Raw genomic sequence first — 26,920 nt, 5'->3', positions numbered from 1 at the left:
ACCCTGATATCAAAAGGATATTGGCAACTGAAAAGGTCATCAAATGTTGAATGAAATGTTTGTGCTGCAGATATCAAACAAAGGACACAATTTGTTCCAGAACTGATGAGAAAATAAACCCATGTTTACATGTAATTGACAAATAATGTGAATGTGTGATTTTAGAGAATTAAATTTGATGAAAAATTCAAACCACAAATATACAAATTATATATCAGTTGATTGGTGACGAACATGAACTCACTGCGTGATGAAGATATCAGGGCAAAAATGAGTTTTTGTCTTATATTTATATCATATGAAATAGTTCACACTAACTAAGCAGTATCACACGAGTATTTGTTTTTGTCTCAAATAGCATGAGTGCAAATGTGATATTGAATTTATACAACAGTTCAATAATAATGAAGATAATATTGTGTTGTATATTAAACACAATATTGTCTGTTTTGTTTTTGTTTATTTGCAAAAGAAAAAAATCCTGTAAAGCCACAGTTAGCCTAAACATTTACTGTATGCGCAATATAAACGTTACACATAAACGTTTGTAATAAACATTTATTACCTGTAAATTCTATGTTGAATCAATTAAAATATTACATGAATTACATGAGAGAGATTTTACATGAGGTTATTTAATGTGTTTTGATAGAATTGATCAAAATATAAAATGTGTGTGTGTGTATATATATATATATATATATAAATATATATATATATATTTTTTTTTTTTTATCAATTCTATCAAAACACATTAAATAACCTCATGTAAAATCTCTCTCATTTAATTCTTGCAGCACATGAACTCATTTCAGAAGATTTCCTCTGGGATTCCAGCACTGAATATTCATTAAGCACCCCGAGCCTTCGGAGAAGTTGCTTCGTTATGGGAGGAAAATATTACGAATATTTGGATGCAAGCGTGCCGGGCAAGGTCAGGCAGCCACGGTGGCGGACGTGACAGCATGACAGATACACAATCCCGCTGACAAGAGCTGTATTGTTTCCAAGACTGTCTTTGATGGTCTATTCATTTGGAAGTTGACAATGGCCACGAAGCAGTGTACGACTGCTGGAGGCAAACTGTAACCCCAGTCCGTTCTGAAGGTCAGGAGGACCGTCATGTCAGCCACGACTGAGCAGAAATCTACACGCGTCGGGACACTAAGATGAGCGGGCTGGATCTGAGAGATGAACTTTGTTGTGACAAGGATATATAACAAGATGTTGACTATTTTATCAGTTATGACAGAGACATGCCATTCGGTACTAACGAAGAAGGTTCCCTTGAAAATATTGGCTAACTCAAGAACAAATTATTAGATTTCAGGAACAGCATGTGCCTGCTTGCAAAAGGGGTTCGGCGAAAAGCGAAGCTTAATTAACAAAAATACCCCACAAAAAGGCAGAAGCACTTTACTAAGGTTCCTTTGTTAGAAATTCAATAAATATAACAAAAGAATTGGAGTACTAATGGTTCCAGGCCCACTGGGCAAGCCACAGCCGTGACGTGATTTTGTGAGCTGGGTAATAAGGACCACCATTATGACAGCACAATGTGTGATTGGGTGTAATTGAATGAAATTAGTTACGGTCATCTGCCCTTTCTCTCAGCACTACTCCCTACCTGTGACTGAACGTTGGCCCCCACTTGGGCCCCCTGGTATGAGTCCCCATTCAGAGACTGCACACTCATGAACAAGTCCCCGGAGTTCATATTAAAAGAGCCAGCGGAACCTAAGAAGAAGAGAGGCAGAGAGAGAGAGAGAGAAAGATAGGGATAGATAAAGACAAGAAACAGTCATGCAACAGTAAGACTGAAGTAAGGAGGGTTAGTAGTGCAGAGCTGTTAATTTAAGTGTGGGTTATATGATAAAAAACACACAGGCTTTGTTCCAAATGTCAGATCCAAGCTCAGAATGAGTCGAGCGAAATGATCATTAATATAAATCGATTTACAATTCATTCAGTCTCTAAAAGTACCTAATTATTCTGTTAGCTTAGCAACATGCCAATTAACTCAATTCAGGGCTGGGCAATATGGCCAAAAATATTATCACAATATTCTTCCATACTGAATATCAGTATTTATCACAGTATTCATTTAAGTATTTAAAACATATCATGTGCATATCATGTGCTTTAGTATGTGTAGTAGATGAAATTGTGCCACTCAGAATACGCAGACTTTTTAGCGATACACACCTGATCTTCTAGATGCTGGCTAAATATAGAAAATTACTCTATGGTTTATCATCTGTTATGTTGTGGATTTATTTTATTTATTTATTTATATTGATAAATAACTATATTGATTTATCGCCCAGCCCTAAATCAATTGTCTAGTCCAGTCTCCAGTGCGCTTCAAATAAGCCCTTTTTTTTTTTTTTTTATGCAAGAGAACATACTTAATCAGGTTCCTTTTTAATTAGGATGCTGTCTATATAGAAAGTAGACAGCAAGGAAGCTCACTAGGTTTTGAAACAGTCCTGCTGAACCTGCCTAAGGTTGTTTACTGTTCTCAGTCTGGTCATGCTGGTCTTTAGCTGGTTGGCCAATACCCAAATCCCTCTAAAACCATCAAAACATTATGACAATAGACATTTCACAGAAATTTTGCTAATGTGACCGCACCTTTACCGTAGCACAAAAAAAGCTATTAAAGTGTTTCAAGAACAACAATGGGTGTAGAATGGATTATTAATACTACTACAGTGATATCTAAGATGGACAGTACAGTTACTGTACACGGCCACAGCCAAGTCATTCAGGATGTGCTAATTGAGTCACACAAGGAATCAAAGAATGCTATTCGTCTTTTAATGGAGGAGACAACGCAAGATGCCCTAGATGTTTAAGAGAGAGCAGGGCTTAACTTAATTTCCGCTTTAAAAGCCGCAGGGCACTAATCAAATGTACATGGACCTCTAATCACTTCAAGGCTATATGACAAAAGGCTTGACCATCTCTTCATAATGACATCCAGGAGGTCAACCAGACAACAGTGACCGAGCCGACTGATACCTTAGGTGCATTCGTTCCAGAATCCAGATAGAGCAAAATATCATTTTAGGCAAATAACTGTTAAGTCCAACTGGCAAAATAAAATAAAAAAGTAGAGAAATAGTAAGCAGAGATTAGTAGAAGATGAATTTTTGGTATTGAAAAGCGAGAGTTTTGTATGAGCTGTGCTGCAGGTCAAGCTGCTGATGTAGATAAAGAAGGGAAGGATTTGGATCTCCTTCAGAGAGGCATTATGGTAACGCTACAGTAAAGGAAGTGTATTGAAGGTAGGCAATTGTGGAATATTCAAAACATTACCATGGTGAACTTCTTTTTTGCCAGTTGGTGACATTAAAGTTGTCAATTCTGCACCACATTCTAAAAACCTGTTGAAGACCAATGAAAAACAAGCACATCTGTTGTTTGTGTGTGGACTTACTGCAATACTCACCAGCTGAATTTGGTGTGGAAGGCGAGTTGGCTTGGCTGCCGTGGGTGGAGACGTTGGTTGCGGTAGCGGCGGTTCTGGCAGCGTACATGTTGGCTTCTTCTTGGAATTTTCCAATATTTTTCTTGTATCTGATTCTCTTATTTCCAAACCAGTTGGAAACCTGAGAAAACAAGAATTAATGGTTTAACCAGAATTCAATTTAATGTTAGTTGAGAGCTCTTAAGTTTCTTTGTACTACAAATGTCTAAGCATTCAATGTATTCTGTGTCACTGTATGAGGTGAAGGTTGGGGGGTCTCACCTGTGAGACTGTAATGGAGCATTTCTTTGCCAGCTCCTCCTTGGCCTCCTCGCTGGGGTACGGGTTGCTTAGGTGGGAGTAGAAGTATTCGTTCAGGATCTCTGTGGCCTGCTTATTGAAGTTTCTCCTTTTTCGTCTTATGGGAAATGACAGAACAGAAAGAAAGAGAGAGAGAAAGCGAGAAGGCGAAAGAGAGAATGAGAAAGGGAAAGAGCAAAGCCAGCTTGATTCAAAGCTAGTGTTTAGAAAAGTCCTTCACATTTGAACCTGCTGTGTGAGATATTTTATGTCTCATAAAATGTATGAGATACTTCCACCCACAAACACACGTATACACTCATACAGACCTGGCGTCGAGGAAGCGGGAGCGCAGGATCATGACCGCCTCGCAGGTGCTCTGCTTGAGCTGCATCTGGATGGAGCTGAATTTGCGATGGATGATGTTCACCATGCGCTCGATCTCTTTGGGGGAGATGGGCCGAGTGCGAGACTGCTCCCTCAGCAGGTTCATCACATGGGTTGTGAACTCATTACACGCCTGAACATGCACAGAAGGGCGGCACAAGGATCAGGATCATAACTACAGGAGCTGCTCTCCTGGACAAATATCCTATCCTGAGAAGAGTATGTATACGTTTTCTTTTATTTTTTTGGGGTGTGCTAAGGCCTACAGCATTTTGTTTTTGAAACATTTGAATTTACATAGGTCAGATCTAGGAGACTTTGTTTTACTCCAGACTCTGTTCTCTCACCTGCTCATACTTCTCCAATTCTGTGTGGTAGATCTGACGGATCTGGGTCAGCTTGGCTCGGTAGTCTGAGTGTTCGGCCGAGTTATCGGACCCGGAACCACCTGTCGCAGCGGCAGCGGCGGCAGCTGCAGCCGACCCGCCTCCTTTCTCAGGACCGGACACGCCCTCGGCTAACAGCATGTTGTCCAATCGCATGAGTTGAGCATCTGGTGGCTCCTCCTCCTGAGCTCCACGGATACTGAGTACTGTCAAGAACGAAAGAGAGGATAAAAACTTGAGTCATTTTTGTAGGCTCAAATGCTAAAAACAGCCTTGAGTCGTCATCAAAGAAATCCTGAAAACCTCTTACTGGAAAATCTTCTGATATATTATACTGTTTATGACCATGTAGAGGTCATTTCTGATAAACTTAGTTAAGCTAAGATTTGCAATTTCTCAATACAACACAAGGAGATCTTAATATTATTGATCTGCCTGCATTGACACCATTGTATGAGAATTGAACTGAGCTGGACGATGACATTACAGTTTTCTCCAGAGCTGCTGTTTAGATAAATGTACTAAATTAATAACTAATGATTTTTACAATGGAAATGAATCAACGCTGAACTTACTTAGGCTGGACAATGACACTACTTTCTTTTAGAGCTGCTGTACAGCCAAAACAAAACTTTGTTGCAGTATTTTCCTGTTATCACTGTAAAGCTAGTTTGAAACAATCTGTATTGTAAAAAGCGCTATATAAATAAAGGTGACTTGACTTGACTCAAAAATGAGAAGCACATAAATATGTAATGTATACAGTTTTTCACAATTACTAAGACACATTTCTTGAAACCTTCACCTTCACCCATTTTAAACACAAAACCAAATCTTCAAACTACATTCACAAAACTCTTTGGGCAAAACCAAAACCATTTCAATGCACTCAAAATCAAACAATGCTTTCAGATCATATATACACCAATGTATATATAGTAACACTACAGTCCATTCATTAGACACTACAAAACACAGCATCCAGAGCATGAGGTTCAAGAAACTAAGTATGCAATATACAGTAAACAAAATCTGCAATTACGTAAAAAAGTATAGTAATTCCAACTAAGGTGAATAAATAGTATACTGTATGTACTGCAAGTATAGCATTGTATTGAATATTGTAAACTATTGAATGTCCGTATATGTTCAGCACTTGCATACTGTGAAAATACAGTAGTTGAAATGCAAACGGCCAAAAGGTCAAAGAGAACTCTAAATGAAAAGCATGTTACAGTACACTCTACAATGTTGTGCAACTGCAAAATCAATGTTAATGAGAGATTCATTGTGCCTAAGCATTATGTCTTCATGTTCTGTCCAGCCTGAGGACTTTTTCCACATTAAACCTTGTTTAAGTTTTTTATGGAAATAATGATTTATTCGACAAATGCGTTTAGGTCTTGGTTAAGAGAATGGGGTTTAGTGTCTTAGCAATTGTGAAAAACTTTAATATGAGTGATCTCCACAAAGGTCAAGTTAAAGTAAATGTCTGCAATAAAATCAACATAATAACATCTCATTGTCTCCTTATGAGCTTTTATGGAGCTTGAGAAATGATATATGGCCTTCATTTTAATTGCTCTCTTCTTTGTGATAAAAAAAAAAGTGGAACTATACACTGATCTTGGCAGGGCATGAGATAATAAAACCATCATTTCATTGATTTGCACTATAATTTAGAATAAATTATTATATCACAGCTCATTTTTGGTTCTTGATCTTGTGATATTTACCCAGTGAGGAGTAAAAGCATTAAATGATTATTATTTAAAGCACTATACTAAATTATTACTAAGATTATTACCCACCACACTGCTGCATTTTTCTTTATTTTCATATAACTGTCAAGTTCTCTGGAAATCTTTCCTTTTTCCAACTTAAGTCAATATACAATGAATCTCTACTCTTTGAATCTCTCTGATTTTATTGATACACATGTACAGTATCACTGTTTATAATGGCTGTGTTACAAAGGTACTGAACAGTGAATGAACATCTACATTACTACAACATTTAACTCCAGTGCGGGTCCAATTATTCCAAAGACCTTAATCACCTGATTTAAATGTAAAACATGGTAAAAAGTATTTGGTAAAATATGTTAAACAGAGCTAGGAGTAAGACACTGTTATTGGTAGCAGAAAGTATTATCAAATTAGCAAGAAACAAACATGCAAAGAGTGGAGGATGTTTGAGATTCTGTGTGGGTCTGGTTATTCTTAAACTAAGAAAAGAAGATTTTATAAGGACTCTCAGAGGAGTTTTTGCTGTGTTTGTGCGGTGATATTAGACCATGATAAACTGTTGTATCTTTGTGTGCCACTAGATGTCTCTCCTTCTGTTCTGTTCAGGGACGGCAGACCGACAGCAGACAGAACCTGCACCAGCCATAGATTCAACAAAGAGCAACATGAGACAGCACACAAATCCTGATTTACAAATAATCTCACAAACAACCATCCACACATTTTGCAAGAAGAACAGCTTCACGATAAAGATCCACAGCGGTAAACAATGTTAAATGTAAATAAAACCAATACTCCTTATATAAAGCAACAGTTCTGTCTTGGTTACAGTAACAGTGGACGTCAAGTGGTGACCAAACAGTATCAACATTGCTTATTTTAAGCAATTGCTTATTTGATTTTTCTTAAAATCTAATTTATATATATATATATATATATAATTCTATTCAGAAAGGGTGCATTAACTTTATTTATTTTTTAAATGACGGTAAAGGCAGTTATAATGTCACAAAATATTTAAATTTGCTGTTCTTTTGAACTTTCTATTCATTAAAGAATCCTGAAAAAAAGTATACCAGTTTCTACAATGTAGAAACAATATTTTTAAAGTTACACAATATTACACTTTTTTTACTGAAAATTTTGGCCAATACCGATAACCAATAATGCTTTATATTTTAAAGCTGATAATCAATATATTGGCCGATAAATCTAAATCCAAATTTTTATATAATTTTTGAGAGCCCGATTACAAAAACAAAAGTCTCACCATTAAAAGCCATGTCCCAGGCACACAATTATAATGTTCTCATTACAAATTTATGTAGCCTACAGTATATCATCAATCTACCATCATGGCAAACAGTGCGCATCTGAAGTGTTTCAGCTGATGGAAATAATCCATTATTTATTTAATATATCGACCAAATTTTCTTATCAGGCAGATAGCGATAACATTAAAAATGAACATACAGTAAATCGGCCGATACCGATATAGTGGCCAATATATCGTGCATTCCTAGTTTTTACTGTATTTTTAATCAAATACAAACAGCCTTTAAAAAAAAAAAAAATAATAGTGACCAAAAAAGAGATTGTGTGTAAATACAGCCTATTTCCCCTCCTTTTTAAAAGTATACACTAGTCCAACTATATGGAATTATATGATTTGTTTTTTATTTGCATTAAGCATTGTTTTTCTATTTGCATTAAGCATTGTTTTTCTATGTATTCACGAGTTCACACTTCATATATAGTATAAAATATGCGTATTTGGCATGCTGTCCGAGGAAAGTGCTCCAAGTTTGGAATTTGGCCCGAACCCAAACCTGCAAAAACAACCAATGTCTGTTGCTGTTGCAATGTACTGCAGTAGAGCCAATGCAAACGTTCCTGTGACATCATTCTGAAGATGACAGCGGAGGGTGATCTGTTTCCACAACCCAAACCCAATCAGCCCAGCCTCTTCCAATCAACTCACTCCCACTGCAAATGTCAGGGGCCGTCAGAGGTCAAGAGGTCAGGGCACGGGTTGAGCGAGGTCAGATTTCTCCAGAGAACGCTGGCAGAACAGCAAACATCCTGCTTCTTTAGCGTGTCCTTCAGTGGCAATTGTACAGTATTGTGTGTTTCTTTAAGTGATTATTTTTCTTGAACTCTTCGCTTCAACTCTTCAGCCTGTTTTCAACCGATCTTGCTCTGCTTTTCAAATAACCACGTCTGTCCAATTTCAGGCTCGTCTCAACTGTCTGCCCACCCAACTATTTCACAGCGGATAAAAAAACACAAGCGTATATCAATAGCTCAAAACCAGAGAGAAAGAGCAAGTCTTTTATGCCTTTATAATAGAAAAAGACAGCAACAGTGGAACGTGACTGGTGTATGGCATCGACTAAAGAAACCCAGGCCCAGAAGTGTGCAACGTTCATCTGGAGAGGAAATCTAATGAGGCAAATAATGATTTATTCATTCCAACCATATCCTCCAGTGCACAATTAAATGCATGAAATATATTAAATAAATACAATGAATGCGGATAATCATACAATTCACTTTGCTGTTGCTTAATTACCCCAAACCGATGCAATGCACTTTATTTATTTTGATTCAGTAATGGCATGGCAATCGATTAGGCCGTAATGCTGCCGGCCCTGTGCGTGCATGCGTGTGTGTGTGTGTGGTCCGTGCCCAATGCGCTGCTGATGTGAACTGAGCTGAACTCAACCACCCGCAGACAAACATTAGCAGTTTTCTGAGGAGCAGATCATTCTCTCTTTCTTTCTCTCTCTGTAGGGGAAGATGGAGTAAGACGACCCCCTTAAGAACTACAGCTACGTACACACTGACGTTCTGCCGTCTCGAGTGTTTGGTATCCGCTATTCTGACCAAAGAAATATTACAGCGATTATGTTCTTTATGTTCTATTATGTTCAGCGATTTTAACCACAGCACAGTCGACGGAGGCGTCGTGTTTTGATTATACTTAGAAAGGCTGCTTCACAGAGCGATCTCTTGTTGCCATGTCCACTCATTATAGGCGTTTTCGGACTTGTTGTTCTTGTTGTTGTTGTTTTTTTTTGGTTGCCAGCCACCACCAGCATTTTTGATCATTTTCACAAAATGTTCATGGCTCCCAAAAAGATTTGTTGTATGAGTATCTGAATATGCAATATATCAAAAAAAAAAAAAAAAAAAAACAATGACAAAAACATTTTATTCTAACTTAATGCATTCTTTTTTTACCAACACTTGAATGTGGGTAAGTTTCATAAAAAACGCAACATTTTGAAAAAATCACGTTTTTGTCAAAGACTACTGGATCGGATTCAGAACGATGATCAAAACATAGATGGAGTAGATCGAGTCCATCAACACCCCCAAAGCTTCACAGTCCTATAGCTCATCCTGGGTCCACATTACATTCAGTAAATTTAGGCAGTTTTGATTTATTATGCCGTTTAATGTTGATGATCGCATTATTTTAGATATGCATATTACATATGATATCGCTTGTTTCTGCTTCTTCTTCACCTGTTTTTTGATCAAGAGATTCAGTACTTTTTGAGAAGTTGCGTAATAGCGCCCCCTACCGTATAACAGTGAACACACAGAAAGCCGTAAATTACCGTCAATGTCGGGGAAAGAGTTAAGCTTGGCTCATAAAGCTATCGAGTTTACGAAGTTATTAAAGTAAGCGGGTATGGGGTCTTATTTTCAGCATAAAACATTTGGATTTATTTCGGTTTATTGTGGGCTTGTTCTTGTTCGTCGTTTTTCTAGATAGATCTGGCAAAACAAATGAGCCAATGCTCGTATCGCTTTCCCTGTGATTTCTTGCACTGCACATAAAGAGAAAAAACATTTCTGATGCACATTAAACTACGTCATTAACAACTAGTTGTTCAGTTTGGTTCCTTACACACTGTGTATAATTTTTGTAAATGCGGTTGTCACTACCTGGATTTTTCGGGAGTTAATTCGGTTGTAGAAAGCGGTTGACAGTCATTCCCGTAAATTACTGAACTGTGTACGTACAGAATAGGATGAATTGTAAAATAAGTACTAAAAGGTGAATTGACATTCGAATTTAGCTGCAGTGTGTACGTGGCTAATGTGTTTTCACTAATAAATAAAAACATATAAGATAGGAGTTTAACATGTATAAAATAATGATATATCATCCAATATATTAGGGGAAAATATTATTAATATTAATATTATTATTAAATATTATTATAATTAGGTTACAACAACACTATTGAGGTGTGTTCCAGCTGTAATGTGATTTTTAAACTGATCGTATGCATTTTATTTTGTAGTTTATTTAATTTGGGTGAAAAAATACCAACGAAAAAAAAGATAACTTACAAAAGATAAAAAAAATAACTAATCATAAATGACTAATCATAGTAACAACTACACTAGACATGGTGACCTTCTGCCATATTTCATATTTCTGAGGCTGATGTCTGTCAATCAATCAATCAATCAATCAATCAATCAACCAGTCAATCAATCAATCAGTCAATCAATCAATCAATCAATCAAAGTATTACAACTCTATCAATCTAAATGCCTGTCCCCAACGAAAAAACATAAATATAAAAATTCACCAGTGACAAAAAGACATTAATCCTCAAAAAACAATTTTCTGATGACATGCCAAAATAAATAAGAGCATAACCATTTAATTAATGTGTTCAGATGAAATTTACTGACATGTTGAGAGGAAAATTAAAGGTGGGAGGGACATGTTACCCCATCTTACCCTATCTTTCTCTCTCTTGTTTTCTCTCTTTCTTTTTCGCATGTGTTATTTAGCATCATGAACTTCAGCAGTTTATAGAAGTCTCTAATGGATGATTTCACTTTTGGAGACTTTTCACCCTCCAAGCAGTCGTTTCCCTTTTCACAGCTGATTTGCCAATCTAGAACCCACGCACCTGATAACAAGACCTAATTTCACTCTCCTACAACAAGGCCAAGCGGGCCTGGTATTCCCTGTGATAATCCTGACAAAACTCACATCTTCCTCATGTTTGTGAAATTGTAATCTTTTTAAAATGTATGCTCGATCACGAGGTTGAACAGTATTGTAATCCTCCTTTGGAGCAATAAAAAGTGTTTCGTTTAGGCGAAACGAGGCGTTTGCGCAGTCAGGGGCTTCGAGCTAGGTTTAGTCAGGGGGTTTATCTTTTCAATGTCTAAACCAAGGCTGGTATCAACTTCAGGGAATTAAGTTGGGAGTCAAAGAGTGGAATGGATTACTGTTGAGACGGGAGGATTTGGCCTGATTTTGTTTCAGAAAGACAGACATATGGCACACAGCAGACTCGTGGCTCTTTAGTTCTCTGTAAAACCTCCTTGGAGAAGAACGTCTGAACAATTTTGCTGAAATGTTCAGCGTTGCTAAAAGTTGTACTACCATCTAAAAAAGCAATAAGGTATATTTATTAAATATGCTGATTTAATGCTAAGGAAACATTTCTTATTATTATCCATGTTGAAAACAGTTGTGCTGCTTAATATTTGGGTGGAAAACCATATTTTTTCAGGATTCTTTGATGTATTGAAAGGACAGAATATATTTTAAATAGACATCTTTTTTACTGTCACTTTTGATCAATTTAACGCATCTTAATTTCTAGTGTAAATGTATTATTTTACCTATTACCTATTACCTAATTAATTCATTTACTTCATTCTACTAGAAGATATAACCAGTCATAGTCTGTGTCTAGCCTGACTATGTAAAGCCAGAGATTAAGCAATCGTCCCTCTCTGGCATGTTTTAATTGAATGGTGACAGGAGACAATTCCCACCTCTCTCTGTACTCATCTATAATTAATCTGTGGATGGAGGAGGCCCTATCAATGACATTACATTGTGTTAATTGCACCGGAACGAATGTACACACACACAAGATACATAATATACTGATGACAGGGGAACATTCTGATGCATTGAATCTACTGTCTTGTTGTGAAAGCCTCTTACAAACCACTTCATTTTGTCATTTGGTGTTTACATGAACACAACCACGATCCCATAAAAAACTAGACAGAGACACGACCACAAAGCCAGCCAGTCAAAACAAAAAAAGAAAGGAAAAACAAAAAAATGCAAACAAGCCGCCCCGGCGCTGCTGTGTTTTCGTACTGCCCAGCCCCCTCCCTGGCCTCAACTCCCTGTGAGCGTCTTAAATGAAAGCATGTTTAATTAATGATGTTGAAGTATTCTGTCACAATTAGGAAGATGTATGGTCAAACAAGGCGCTTGTGATGGCCCTGACAAGGATGATGAAAGTTTGCCTTCCTGGACTGGCACTGGCAGCCAGCACTGGGCCCTGGAGCCTCTCCAGATGCAGTCAATACGGTAATGTGAGACCTGAGATCTCCAGCAGACTCATGCAGTCAGCCAACAAGCATCTAAAGCACCTCACTACACACCACTTTACTAGTGCTTCACACACGCCTTGGTTTTAAACCGTTAAAAAAATATATAAAGGTAAACCTTTTAACATATCTTTGAGTTTCATGCATTTTAACAATTTAATATTATAAGGCAAGTGTTATGACATATCCTTACAAAAAATTTACCACTGTAACCCTAATTTTTGCCTAAATACTTTAGTTACTAACAGGGATGTACACACACACACACACACACACACACACACACACACACACACACACACACACACACACACACACACATATATATATTGGCCAATATCGACAGCCAATAATAATAATTGTAATGTAATGGTCAATTAAATATTAGTTTTATTTTCCTAAAATGCATAAATAAATTAAAATTATTATGTATTATATATATATATTTTAAATAATGTAGTACTAAAGCTACAACATATTTTTGTTTATCTAGCAAATCGGCCTAACTAGATTGATAATTTACCAAAACTTAATATTGTCTGATATCAAAATGCACACTGATAAGGTTTGCATCAATAGTTATTGTTGTTACTTTTTTGTGGTGGGGCCAGTGAAAATGTTGGCAAGGCAAATAAAAATCCTTACCATTAAGCTCTGTACAATGGCTGTTGTAAACCATGATCACAACGGTTAAAAATATATATAGGCCTATGGCTGCTCGGCTATGGCAAAAATTATGATTACGATTATTTTTGGTCAGTGTTGAAATCCCGATTATTTAACACGATTATTGGTGGACGATATGATCAAATTCTTATTTCATGGTATTAGTCATTTTAAATATCAATAAAAAACTAAATACTAAGTTGACTAGTAAACGTCATCAAAGTAATTACACAAGACAAGTAAACAGTCACCAATACAATAAGAACAAAGAAACTAATTACAAAAAACTGGACAAATAAATGAAAAAAAAAACTAATGAAATAAACAGTGTTTGAAGTTTTTCAGGAAGATACTAACAGTATTAACAGTGGTATTCAGATAAGTAATAGCCTACAACAACAAATTGAATAATCAAATGTAAAATAACACTGCATAGTCTTACTGTACACAATAAATATAGATTAATCCTTGATTAAAAGCTACTTAAGCTATTCAGACAAGGTCAGTGAGTGATCTTCCTGTCATTTGTTGTTTGATTACCAGTAATTAGACTTCAGCAGGTTTATTAGGCTGCTGTCACTTTAAGAGTTAATGCACAGATCCAATATACTGTTACACACACGCGTTTTCTTTCTCAGCTGTATACGTTTACTTACGACACTGTGTTTACGTGAATACTCTCCAAACAGCACACATTTTTGTGTGTATGCGTTTAGGCGTGTACCCGAAACCCATTTGCTAACAAACAGAAAGCGGCCTGAGGAACATTGTCTCTATTGCGGCTTAATGCGCTTTTAATAACACTGTTTGATATCAAACACGTCCCGCAGTTTAGCAACAGTAGACTGCCTTTTACAACACTCACTTATTTGGCTGATTTGGATGTTAAGTTTTGACTTGAGGAACGAAAGCACACCGTGAAGGACTGACAACAATCGTTTTACCTCGATTATCTTGCTTTCATAATCGTTAGAAGCCGAAATCAAAAATCAATTACGATTAATTGCGTAGCGTTATATAGGCCTATGTACATCAATATACCAACATTTATTGTACATGCAATAACTGTTGCTTTGGTATATTGATGGAAACTAAACCATGGTAAAATAAACAAACAACCACTTTGTGTCGTGACCGCATTACCACCTCTGGTGTGTATTATTTCTATAATAATTAAACGGCCCATTGTCAATTATTCCTTACTTAATAGTGTGCAAAGCATCAAAACGTTATAAATCTCATGGGCCATCTGTTCAGATTTTCTCTATTTCTGACTTTCTCTTTCTTGTCTGTGTCATGGTGGGCCTGTCACCAACTCGTCTGTGAGACCAAAAGAGGGACAGCGGCATGCTAATGTAACATTGCCGTCATTCATTACACAGCCTGAATACAGTGAGAGAGACAGAGAGCGATAGAGAGAGACACTATCAATGTACAGGCAGCATAATAATAACATCCACAGTCATTCAGCACAGCTCTGTTCTTCACTCTTTGTTTGTGATGTAGGGATTCGGACCATGTTTTGCCAATCCATTTCATTCTGTGTTACTGTCACATGCTGATAATCTCATCCCACAAACACAAATAAAATTGTTTTGCTGGTCCTGTATGCAACATTTACTTGCGTTTTGGTTTAGAGTTACAACAAAGAGTTATTCGTTTAAGCCAGCACTGACGTCTTATAGGTGGACTCTCCAAAATAATGACAGAAAGGCTCAAGGAATCAGAGGGTGACAGAATAAACACTGAAGATGCAGAGAAGGCGGGGAAAGAACTGAAATGGAATGGTAAAGTACGGTGTCAATTAAAAAAATGAACTGGAGTACATTGCCGTGATGACAGCTGGTAGGAGCTGAGATGACAGGCGTTACATTACGCAGCTTTGGTGGCTCCCGTTGTTCCCTCTCTTGCCCCCCTTCCCCCTTCCCTGCGGACGATGGTCAGCGAGACGGGTTGGGAGGAGAGCGGAGAGCTGGGACACCACTGGCCCCCAAGCTACAGCTAATAACCGTGATTAGCATTAGCAAACCTCCACCAGGCAGTCTGGTGCACACCACAAGACAATTTAGAGCTACGCACTTCTACTTAAAGACCTTCATTAAAAGAATTTGTTATTCAAAACAGGCGACGCAAAGTGTCCTCGGGCTATCAAAGTCCTGTCTTTTAAGGTGCCTCAGAAACGATCTAATCAGACTTCAGCTTGGTGCATTAAGCTAGCAGAGTTTTTATAGCCTTTGGGCTAAATTAGATATCTTTCGCTTGGGTATGTTGCCAGGACAGATCACAGAGACAAGAATACATGAGAACGGCTCATTTAGTTCACGTTGTATGACATACATAACATCTGAACTTACTAAAAACACAAAGTTCACACAGCTTTTGGCTGTTTGTCAATAACCCTCTACTTTGACACTTCGTATTGGCTTCTAACAGACACGTATTGAGTTTACAGAGTTACTCTATAATGTCTGTCTCTTAAAGAGCTGGAGATGGGAAATGATCCCTTTGAAAGACAGCGACAGTGATCAAAGTCAGAATTAATTATGCACGCTTGTCTCTCTCCCCCTCCTCCTCTCCCAGTGAATTTTGCTAATCTAATCGAGCTGGAGCGGAATGGTTTCCTCTCTGTCATCCCTTGCATGCGTGTGGTGCCTGTTTACTAAAGGGAGAGGTGCGTATGACTTAATCTCTGCTCCTTGGGGAATCCGCCAGTTCTCTGTATATTGCTTTCTTTATGAGGATTGCATGTTAGAGAGGAATTTCTCTGTAACAATCAACCACCAAGGAAATCAAGTCATCTTTCTCCTCGAATAAATACCTGCAGAGTTATACTTGAAGGCTGACACACACAAAGCAGCGAATATAGCTTTGAAGGGATTGTAATGTTCTCACAATCCATCTTATTTTGTTCTAAAGTAGTATGACTTTCTTCTGTAGAACACAAAAGGAGATGTTTTGAAGAATGTTTATGCTGCTCTTTTCCTTACAATGAAAGTGGATGGGGACCAGAGATGACAAAATAGCACCATAAAAGCGACATAAAAGTAGCCCATATGACGTGTCCGTTTTTTTTTGTTGTTTTTTTTTTTTTTTTTTTTTTCTAACAGCTTTATGAGAGGAACTGGGAATGCACAAGATTAGAAAAAACTTAAATTTTTCAGCAATATACTCTATATTGCGATAGGGGAAAATCTGTCATTTTCTTGAAAATCTATGCATGTAAATAGTCAATCATGCTAGAAATAGTGGGATGTTTTTGTAGGGGAGTACACTTGCATAGACAATAAAAATTATTTAAAAAGCGAAAAAATTACGTTTTACTTGAGCAGCGATGGAGGGCCCAAGCCGGTGACACCGCCACCCCGGTGCCTTTAGTGTAACTAGTGTGACTTTTTTTGAGTGCAAACCACCCTTCTGGCTGAAAGATTTGGGGAACCAATTTCAATCTTTTTTAAGTAACCATAAAGTGAACAAGGTTTTAAAAATCTTCCACAAAATTTCCACTTGAGTCTTCATAGGCCATATTCCCACTGTTTTTGACCCATTCAATATGAACAATAAAACACTAATAATGATTTTTATCATGATTATTATTAAATAAAAACTTAAACCAATTAAGAAATAATTTAATACTACTGCATTTATGTCTTATTTATCTCTTACTGTATTTTCAAACATTGAAGCATCAAGCTTTTATTGTAGTGGTTTTCCGGCAAATAAATGCAGGTAAATGAACACAGTGCCGCACTTTACTTGGAAACCTGCAGGGCATATATTTATTTAATTAAATTGCTGCCTTTGAGATTTGATAATTGTACTGTGATTTTGATTTTTTTATTGTGCAGCCCTAAGAGGAACAGACTTGAAAATCTTGCATGACAGTCAATGTGACCATTCATTTTCATTGTGGAAAAGAGCATTGTGGGCATTCTTCATAACATCTCCATTAGTGGTTTCTAAAAACATAAGTGAATAATGACAGATGTTTCATTTTGAGTTGAACTATTCTTATTTTTAAATCTAAATATTACCAAAAAAGCAACTTCAAGTGAGCGATTTGTCTTTAAAAATAACAACGTAGCCGGACTGAGCGTGACTGTACTTTGATGTTCATCTGTGCAGGTGGGGTTAAGAGCAGAGGTGAGCGTGTGAGAGCAGTAACCTCGCTCTGTTATGGCCCTAAAAAGGGTCTCTATAGGAGCGACAGCATGTAAAGGGAGCCCCCGCACACTCGCCGAGGTCCCCGTGGTGTGTATTTGCACGCGTGGCACATTTCATAAGGCTTCGCTCTTTGACTGGTGATGAGTTTATGCGAAAGTAATTAACAGTAATTAATCCTTAATTACCATAATTAGCCAAGTCGCAGTAAATTAAACCACATCTGGAGGCAGATGAAAGGGGCTCGGCAACCGAAGCGGTCTGTTTTCTATTTTTATTTTTTTTTTTACTTTTTTTTTTTAGAGGACCGGGGGCGAAACCAAAGCCATCTGACAGCATTTGGTGGCGGCTACCTGTTTGATCAAGACTCCTGTGTTTTTCGCTCTCGATCCCATGAGAATGACTGAGTGAGTGAAGCTAAGGGGGATGGAGCATGATGGGAAGGGGGAGGAATGAGGGATTCATTTCAAACTACAATAACCTCTCATCTCTAGGGGAGCATCTCCCTTAAGCTATGACACAAGGACGTGCAACATATGGCCACTCGCAGACACACAGACAATTGCCTGTGGTGTCTGGCTTCTCTGCAACATGGATGTCTGCATCTCACATATGACACCGGGTTCTCAGAGATAACAGCCGTCCTCATCAGATAAATCCATCTCTGTGCGATCCCGAGTCATTTCAATCCCTCTATGGATATATGCAAGCATGAGAGTGTTTATCAAATACAGCCCTATTCACATAAGACTTTTCCCTGAGGAGCTCAAATAAATTTGTGTTTTTTACAGATGTACTTTGTGGTTTTAATCCAGTCCATATCAACAAAGTTGTTGTTGTTTTTCTTTACACAGCTAAAATTACAGAGTAATTTACACAATGGTTTTCGAATCAGACATCCTCTGAGAAATCTGATCTCGTCCAGTCTGTGATTGTGGTGCATTATTTTTTTTTTTAATAAATATATAGAATATATATAGAATTCAACAATTCTACTCATTTATTTTGACCTTTGTTGAATACTGTAACTAAAGCTAATTGTCTTGTTGCAGAAATATGCAGAACAAAAAACAGGAAATTATATAATAGAAAGGACCCCTGCAGACCCTCATGACTATGTGTCAGGGTGAATAAGTCAGAAAATATCAGATAATTTGACCTTTGTTTGACAAGACAAGGTTAGTAAAATGCAAGGTTGTAAATGTCATCTGGTGCGACTTCCCCTCAAAAATGTAATAATTGCAATATGAAATGAAGTACAAAAATACTTTTTTTATTTGTATTTTATAGTGTTTTTTTAAACTATTTAGTTAAACTAAATATATATATATATATATATATATATATATATATATATATATATATATATATATATATATATATATATATATATATATATAAACATTCAATCAATAATTGAAAAAAGACAAAAATAAAATAAAAATAAATGAACAAAAATAAATTTTAAAAGTTGCAGTTGAATCACTAATTGCTAAAAATTAAATCAAAAATAATTAAAGCTAAATAGTAAAGCTAAATTACTAAAACAAACTAAATGTAAAAGGAAATAAATACTATAACAGTATAATACTATAATAAATAACATTAAAATCACACTGCTGTTTACTTGATGGTTGCACCACATGACATTAAAGACATTAAATTTGAACTTTTCTTGAAAAAAGTATGACTTTTTTAAAACCATTAAAAACCAACAGGAATACAAAGAGAAAATGTCTAATATTTTAGCACAATCAGATTTGTCAATGTCCCATACAAGTCTTGTTTATTTCAGTGGGTTTTGTGATGGATGTATCCAGAGCACATGACCTTCCTTAACGCTCACATACTCCCATCTTAATAAAAGCTGGAGATCCCAATCCTGTCAAATCGGTACACAGAATCATAGACATCCTACCTTAATAATTGTAACTCAAACATTGTTTAGAAAGCTAATCTCATCCCAATAGTGCTTAAGTGATGCACCAATAAACTAAACACTCAAACAGAGAAATGAAAGTGCTGTGGGCTGTGGATGCTTGGCATGTGTGTGTCACTCTAATCAGTTATTTACACAGAGTGTGAGCAGATTAAATTGGGATTAGGCTATTTGCCACACCCGCAGGCAGCCTATGCCTCCATGTGCCTTCCCAGCCGCCCACTAAATCACAAAGCTTTACACTGTGTCCATATCCAACAGCTTCAACTCTGGCACAACATCCGGCAGATAAGCACTCGTCTCTAGAACATATTCACAAACATGCCATGTGTCAACACTGCACCAACATTCATACCAATGTTCCACATCCAATCACAATTCCCCAAAATTCAGTGTTTCTGCTGTGTCTGGTGGGCACAATAAAGAAGCATAAAAGAGTCCTTATGACGTGAGCTAAATTCAGAGTCTTCCGATCCATAGATTTGAGAATAGCGTTGGGAACCATTTTAATGAATCAAACACATTACTGTTCAAAAGTTGGTAATATTTTTTAATGTTTTTAAAATAAGTCTCTTGTACTCACCGAGGCTGCATTTATTTGATCAAAAAACAGTAATATTGCTGCATTAGGCTACTCCAGTCTTCAGTGTTACATGATCCTTCAGAAATCATACTAATACGCTGATTTTGTGCTCAAGAAACATTTATTATTATTATTAATGATGAAAACAGTTGTGCTTTTTCAGGATTCTTTAACAAATAGAACAGCATTTATTTGAAATAGAAATCCTCTGTATTCATCATGTCTTCACTGTCACTTTTAATCAGCCGTTTGCAATAATTGTTTTAAAATGATTTAGTATTGAAATAATCTAGTAAATAAATAATTATGACTAATTATTTAGTCATTAAATTCCTCTTCTTTATTATTATTGTAATTCATTACATTTACATTTATATAGCGCTTTTCTGGGAACTCAAAGCGCTTTACATATGGAAGGGGGAATCTCCTCAACCACCACCAATATTTTCTTTTATAGGAATCAATATGTTGTTTGTCAACTGTCAAAATCTCTTCATTTGTGTTGCACATAAAAACCAACAGCTCTGAAATGACATAAGGATGCCCTAGTGAAAACAAACAAAACAAAATGCATTTAAAATACCTTTATTTCATACTAAGTATACTACAAATCCATTGACATATTTACTGACATATCGCTTGAGACTTACTGATATAAAAATTATAATTCAACTTTATTTGGAGTACTTCTTTATTTTCTTAATATTTCTTCATATTAATTAATTAATTAATATGAAGCCTAAAATATGTTTTAATATCACTAATAGTAAGGATAGTATGATCACTGTATAAGATATTTAAAGTGTACCTAAAGTATACTTGCAATAGTTCCACTTTAGCACAAACAAATATACTTAAGTCTATCTTTAGTTGGACCTCAGCACTATTTCCGGATAACTAAAGTGCATTAAGTACAAAAATAGTTGTTCCAATTTAGCATACTTAAAGTATACCAATTTAGTATACTAAAAGTACAACTGTATTTATATAAAGTATGTAGTGTACTTAGCATAACATAAATGTCTTCCAAATATATTTTAGCATATTTATTTTTCATTAGGGTGATTAAATTATGTAAAAACTCTTTTTTTGGATGAACTCATCTTTTAATTATCAAGAGTATCTTGTAAACTGTGAGCCCATCCTAGTGAAGTATTTTAAACAAATGGTCTGCAAGTCTCTGCAGGATTGGCCCACAGATCGTTTGCTGTTGAGGTGTAAATTAGAGCACTGGTAGAAGGCGAGAAAAGTCTATTAGCACACGCGCTTGGACCCGATTCCGGCGAAGAAATTGGATCTTAAATGACCCCAAGGTACATACAGCGGTAACGGAGGGCAGGTTCAAGTCCGGTTTAACGGTTGTACATGTCGACCTGTTACTTCAATAACACATTGCTAACGTGATCTCACTCCAAGTCCAAGTCAGAGAGGAGATCTCACACTGTGTACCGGACTTGACACGTCTTATGTAAACAAGAAAAATGAGAGAGCTTGCCAATACTGACACAAGCACCATCTCTAATTGGACTACAGCCTATAAGCTTTTTTTTTTTTTTGGTTAACAGTTTCCTCGTACACTATAAATGTCTTGTGGAAGCAAGCATAGTAGTGTTTTTGAATCCGACTACTTAAAAAGTAGTAACAAGTATCATCTGGAAACTGCAGAGGAAAATGTCAAGTTACCTTGCAAACAAAAGAATATTTGGCCACACACTTTCTATTCCCACACACATTTTGTTATCATGATGTGTCTGTCTCCCGCTGAAATGTTCCATTTGCAAGCTGTGGTGTGTTGGCTTTGCTGAGGCTGCCTTGTGCAGTAAGTAAGAGTAAAACAACATGAGACATCAAACTTCATAACAACTCCCATCCACAAGACACCAGGCCGCTAGAGACCAGCGTTTTATGAGTGGTAAGCAGCAGGCCCTGGAGAATACAGGTCTGTGCTCAGTGACGGGACTGTTTGTTTCAGTTACTGCCAGTCATAATTTTCACTTACTCCAACATAACTAAAGACTTGTCAATAGCAAGTTAAGCATCAAGTTGAAAAAAAGAAAGAATATAAGATTCTGTAAATAAAGTTTGTTAAAGTCAACATGAAATCAAAATGGTTTATTACAGTTTTTATGGAATACTGCAGTGTAATTAATGATTTATCTGTGCACATCATTATTTTTGGTTTTAATTCATGTGCCAATTCATGTTCAAACAACATTGGACCCCAATGACTTTTATTGTATGGACAACAAAACAACAACATTTAAACATTTCAAGAAAGAAAGTCATACAGATTTGGAACGACATGAGAGAACTCATTGAACTCCACCCAAAACAGAAAATTCTTTTATCATTTACTCGCCCTCGTGACATCACAGATGTTTTTGACTTTCTTTCTTCAGATGAACACAAACAAAGGTTTTGCAGTGCAGAATTGCAGAGGGACGTCAGTTCTCATGCAAGTTTAACAACCGGCTTACATCACGCTTCACAATGTGCTGACATTCACGCCATTGTGTTCATGTGAAGAAAGAAAATCATATACATCTGGGATGGCATGAGGGTAAATGAGTAAATGAGAGAATTACAATTTTTGGTTGAACTAGGAAATCCCCAAGAAATTTGTGTCTGATCGAGGTCAGGTGACCCCAAAAACACAAGGCTTCCTTAAAGGGTTAGTTCACCCAAAAATTCTGTCATTAATCACTCACCCTCATGTCGTTCCAAACCCGCAAGACATTCATTCATTCGTTAAAACACGATTTTATTATGTGATGCACAAACAAAGCACCCGCATCGCTTCAGTAAATTGAGGATAAACCACTGGAGTCACATGGATTACTTCTATGATGTCTTTACTACCTTTCTGGGGCATTACAGTGGTAGTTGTGTAGGCTGTCAATGGAGGGACAGAAAGCTTAGATTTCATTAGAGTTTTTTTTTTGTTTCAATTGCTGACAAGCATCGGTCAATACTGAAGTCACATTTTCAAAACTCTTCACACATTCAGCAAAACAGAAGTCTATACGGACCAAACTGTGAATAATTTTTCATTGCTTTCACACAAAATGCATTCAATAACCACATTTCCTAAAATGCTAACACACTGCTTTCAAAACTGATAAAAGCACATTCAAATCAGAATGATGGCAAACTCTATGCATTTCTGCAGGAATTATATTGAAATATAAAATCTTAGCAGAATATTTACAACAGGGATGGGCAACTTCGGTTCTGGAGGGCCACTGTCCTACAGAGTTTAGCTCCAACCCTGAAAAAATCACCTGCCTATAATTTTCTAGTAATCCTGAGGACCTTGATTAGCTTGTTCATGTGTGTTTGATTAGAGGACAGTGGCCCTCCAGGACCGAAGTTGCCCATCCCTGATTTACAATGAAATTAAATAATAACTACTGTATTACAAACAACTAATTGCAATTTCAGCTGAAAGCCTACCAAGGGGTCCTACTTTTAGTCTCTATTACAGTAATATTTTTTCAGACATCTTTTGGTAAATCAGGATGGCTTCAGAATGATTTTGTTTGGAAACATGGATCAAGGAAGACACATTGGTGTGGAAAGAAGAGTGACAGAGAGAGGGAGGACTAGAACCCTCACAGTACTGTACATCCATCCATCCATCCATCAATCTATTCCATCAATTTTCTAAAGCGCTTGTCATATGTAGGGTCGTGGGGAGGCTGGAATCTTTCCCAGCGTCTCGGGTCGTAGGCAGGGAAACACCCTGGACAGATGGCCGGTCCAACACAGGATGAGAGACACACATTCAAATACACACTCAAATCTACGGGCAAACTTACAGTCTCCAATTCACCTGTCCTGTATGTCTTTGGATTGTGTGGGAAACCCAGAGGAAATCAACGTCAACACGGAGAGAACATACAAACTCCACACAGAAAGAGCTCCTGCACAGCTGCGTCTCCAATACTGCACATATGCCATTATGCTATACATGTTGTTGATGGGTTTTTTTTGTTGTTGTTTTTTTGTAATTATGATTGCTTCAGGGTTTTGTTGTTGTTGTTACAAATTTTTCTTTTTTTGCAAGTAAATTACTGTATGTAAAGATATATTAAAAAAAAATTGCTGCATTTCTTATTCATTCTTTATGCTGTAATACAGTCAGTAAAATAAAAAGATCTTATTCTTATCATATAATGAATATTTATGCAAAAAAAATCATTCAAACGAAAAATAAAAGTTCATGATTTATGTAATGCTTCCCTATTGTTAGTGTTTTTTAGGTCAGTGTGTTATGAATGAAATGCATGTTTTCTGAATGAGAATTGCCGCCAGTGTTATGTTGGAACGAGCTTATTTTGATACATTAAATGTTTTGTTGGTCAGAGTGAGTTTTGGAGGTGAGATTAACTGTTTGGCCAAGATTCATCTTGGTAATGTATGAAGAGTTTTGAAAAATGTGGCTTCAGTATTGACCAATGCTTGTTAGCAAATGAAAAAAAAAAAAAAAAACTAAGAAGATCTTCATTTGTGTTCTGAAGATTCGAAAGTCTTATGGGTTTGGAAGGACATGAGGGTGAGTGATTAATGACAGAATTTCCATTTTTGGGTGAACTAACCCTTTAAGACTAGTTATTAGTTGACTATATTGCTTGACTAGGCTTACAGGAAACACACATAGTAATTGTTTTTAAAACAATCTAAAATTAAATCTGTTGCCACACCCAAATCTACTTTAGTAAAAACAATCTTTTCTCAGAAACAGACAGCATTCATTAATTTCCCAAACCTCATATCACTGAGGAGAAAACAGAATGAACTCTTAGAAAAAACATGTGATCCAATTTTTCACATATTCAAAGATAATTGTCACAGCATGGGATTTTCTGTTCTGATTGTTTTGGGTTGGAGATTAGCGGCGCAGCTAATCTTGCTAATTAGTGCTAACAGCGTTACTCACTTGACTCCCCAGTGAGACGGGGACTCCTGCAGACTCGACGAGTTAAGAAACGAATGTGGCTGAACATGCAAATGAGCTCAAAATGGACCGGGCTTCGAGGAAAAGCCGGTCTGGACAAAACCAACGCGCCCCAAGGTTCACAACACTTCAATCACTCAATCTTTACTGGCTTATGTGGGTCGCATAACAGATGCATATGTGGGTCAAAGGGAACCCCCATTGTCAATCAAGAGACTAAAGTAGAGAGAGGAGGTCATTTGTATATGAACTCATTAGAGAAAATAGCGGGGGGTCATTTTTACATCTCCTTCTGTCCTTGAGGCGATATGTATGAAAAATGAGAGGCAAGTCTCGGAAGGCAGCAGCCACGCTTGACCCGAAAAAGACACTGCGGTCTGACGCTACAGCTAAATGGAAAGGTGATGATAGAGCTACAATACAGGGCGCTTCACATGTTATACAAACACAAAACAAAAAGGAGAGAGAATCCTGTTTCGTCTGAAAACGCCTCAATGCGAAAACCAGTGAAGTGCATAACTGTCAAGGGGAATCGGAGTCTCGGCTCAGGGGCCGGTCGATTGCGCTAAGAACGCATAAAGCATCCTCATTCTCCCTCTCTCTCCTTCGCTCTCTCCATTTGTCATTCTCCTTCCTCACCCGGCTGGCTCGGAAGCTTTTTCCCCAACCCATCCCTCACCGAAATGCCCATTGCAAATAAGCTATGCATGAGTCAACACAAAAGGAAATTGAGCAAACGCTAGGCGTGTTTGCGCGGCATCTGCTTTGAGGGATTGTAGTGTGACTAAATAGGCAGCTTTCTGTCGGTCAGCCCATCCACACCTGCCTCCCCAGCTGGACTGCCGCGCTCTCCTCTGCACACAGCCCATTCCAAATAACTCCCAGCTGCTGACTGTATTTTTAGCCACGGCTTTTATTTTCACACCTGCGGGGAGTGTTTTCACAGTCGACTTTGGGCTTTCCCCCCTCTGGCTGCAGGCAGGTACAGTAAATGGAAACACATGTTGTTTACTCATCAGCCTGTTTGCGTGAAGAACAGGCCTATATCTGGCAAGGGCCTGGTTTTGAAGCGCTACGTGACAATCCATCCTTTGGACGTGTAGCTCTAAAGACATCGCACCTGCATATTGAAGGCTTGTTGTGAAAGCTAGGTAGACAATTATCTTTTGTCTATGTTGCAGTGGCCTATATGACAGGATTTATATTGAGACCTAGTGGCGTGGATGAAGCGTCATGTAAAAGCAATAGTTTTCAATCCTATAGCAGTGATTATTTATTTATAAAAGCATATTACCAAGATAAAGTCAGTAGTATTCAGTTGGTCATGTGATCTAAAAATGGATCACGAGGCGACCTGCTCCATGTAAAATAAATCAGCTTTTACTAGGGTACTGATATGACTTTTATCGTTTATTATAGGATTTTTTATATATATTATTATTTATTATATTTTATTTTTGATTTATACAATTAACAAAAATGTCAGAGATAATTAAACACAATTTAGCCAAGGCTTATTTCCACTGTAGTCCCCTATACGCTTTAAAGATGGGAATACAGCAAACTGTACAACAAATACTTCCAAAACACATAATTAGTCTAAATAAAAATAATATCAATTACAAAAGAGCAATCTTTTTACTTCATTCTACTTGTATAATATAGATACTGGTATACTATTCCAAGGAATTGTACTTGTACTGTATATAAAACGTGTATCTCCCCATGAAACTCCTAAAGATTCTTAAGGATAAATGTTTGTATTACAATGTAAATGTCTCACATAAATGTACAAGATTTTATACAACTAGTGCATCTTTAATGCATGCAAAACCTGAGCCATCTCCGGCACACGGCAACAGCGAACTTGACAAAATGATTTAAGCGTGCCACTGTGGCACTTGGTATGATCTGGGCCAGCGCAGACA

At 37.1% G+C, this 26,920-nt stretch overlaps 1 protein-coding gene across 2 annotated transcripts in view; it reads right to left on the bottom strand.

Moving 5' to 3' along the window:
• The window catches only part of pbx1a (pre-B-cell leukemia homeobox 1a), a 68,221-nt gene that overhangs the window by 5,328 nt on the left and 35,973 nt on the right, over positions 1-26,920 (bottom strand). Inside the window, exons 3-7 of one of the 2 annotated variants that reach the window (XM_084120803.1) lie at positions 4,507-4,751; positions 4,102-4,292; positions 3,755-3,890; positions 3,455-3,614; positions 1,628-1,737 (exon numbers count right to left, since the gene is read on the bottom strand). In XM_084120803.1, coding sequence (XP_083976929.1) covers positions 1,628-1,737; positions 3,455-3,614; positions 3,755-3,890; positions 4,102-4,292; positions 4,507-4,751 — 842 coding nt within the window. The remainder of the gene's footprint in view (positions 1-1,627; positions 1,738-3,454; positions 3,615-3,754; positions 3,891-4,101; positions 4,293-4,506; positions 4,752-26,920) is intronic. The other variant, XM_084120804.1, reaches the window with a different exon arrangement.

Source organism: Abramis brama (assembly GCF_963993115.1).
Source record: "Abramis brama genome assembly, chromosome: 7".
Classification (NCBI taxonomy): Eukaryota; Metazoa; Chordata; class Actinopteri; order Cypriniformes; family Leuciscidae; genus Abramis; species Abramis brama.
This window is presented reverse-complemented; position numbering and strand designations above follow the sequence as displayed.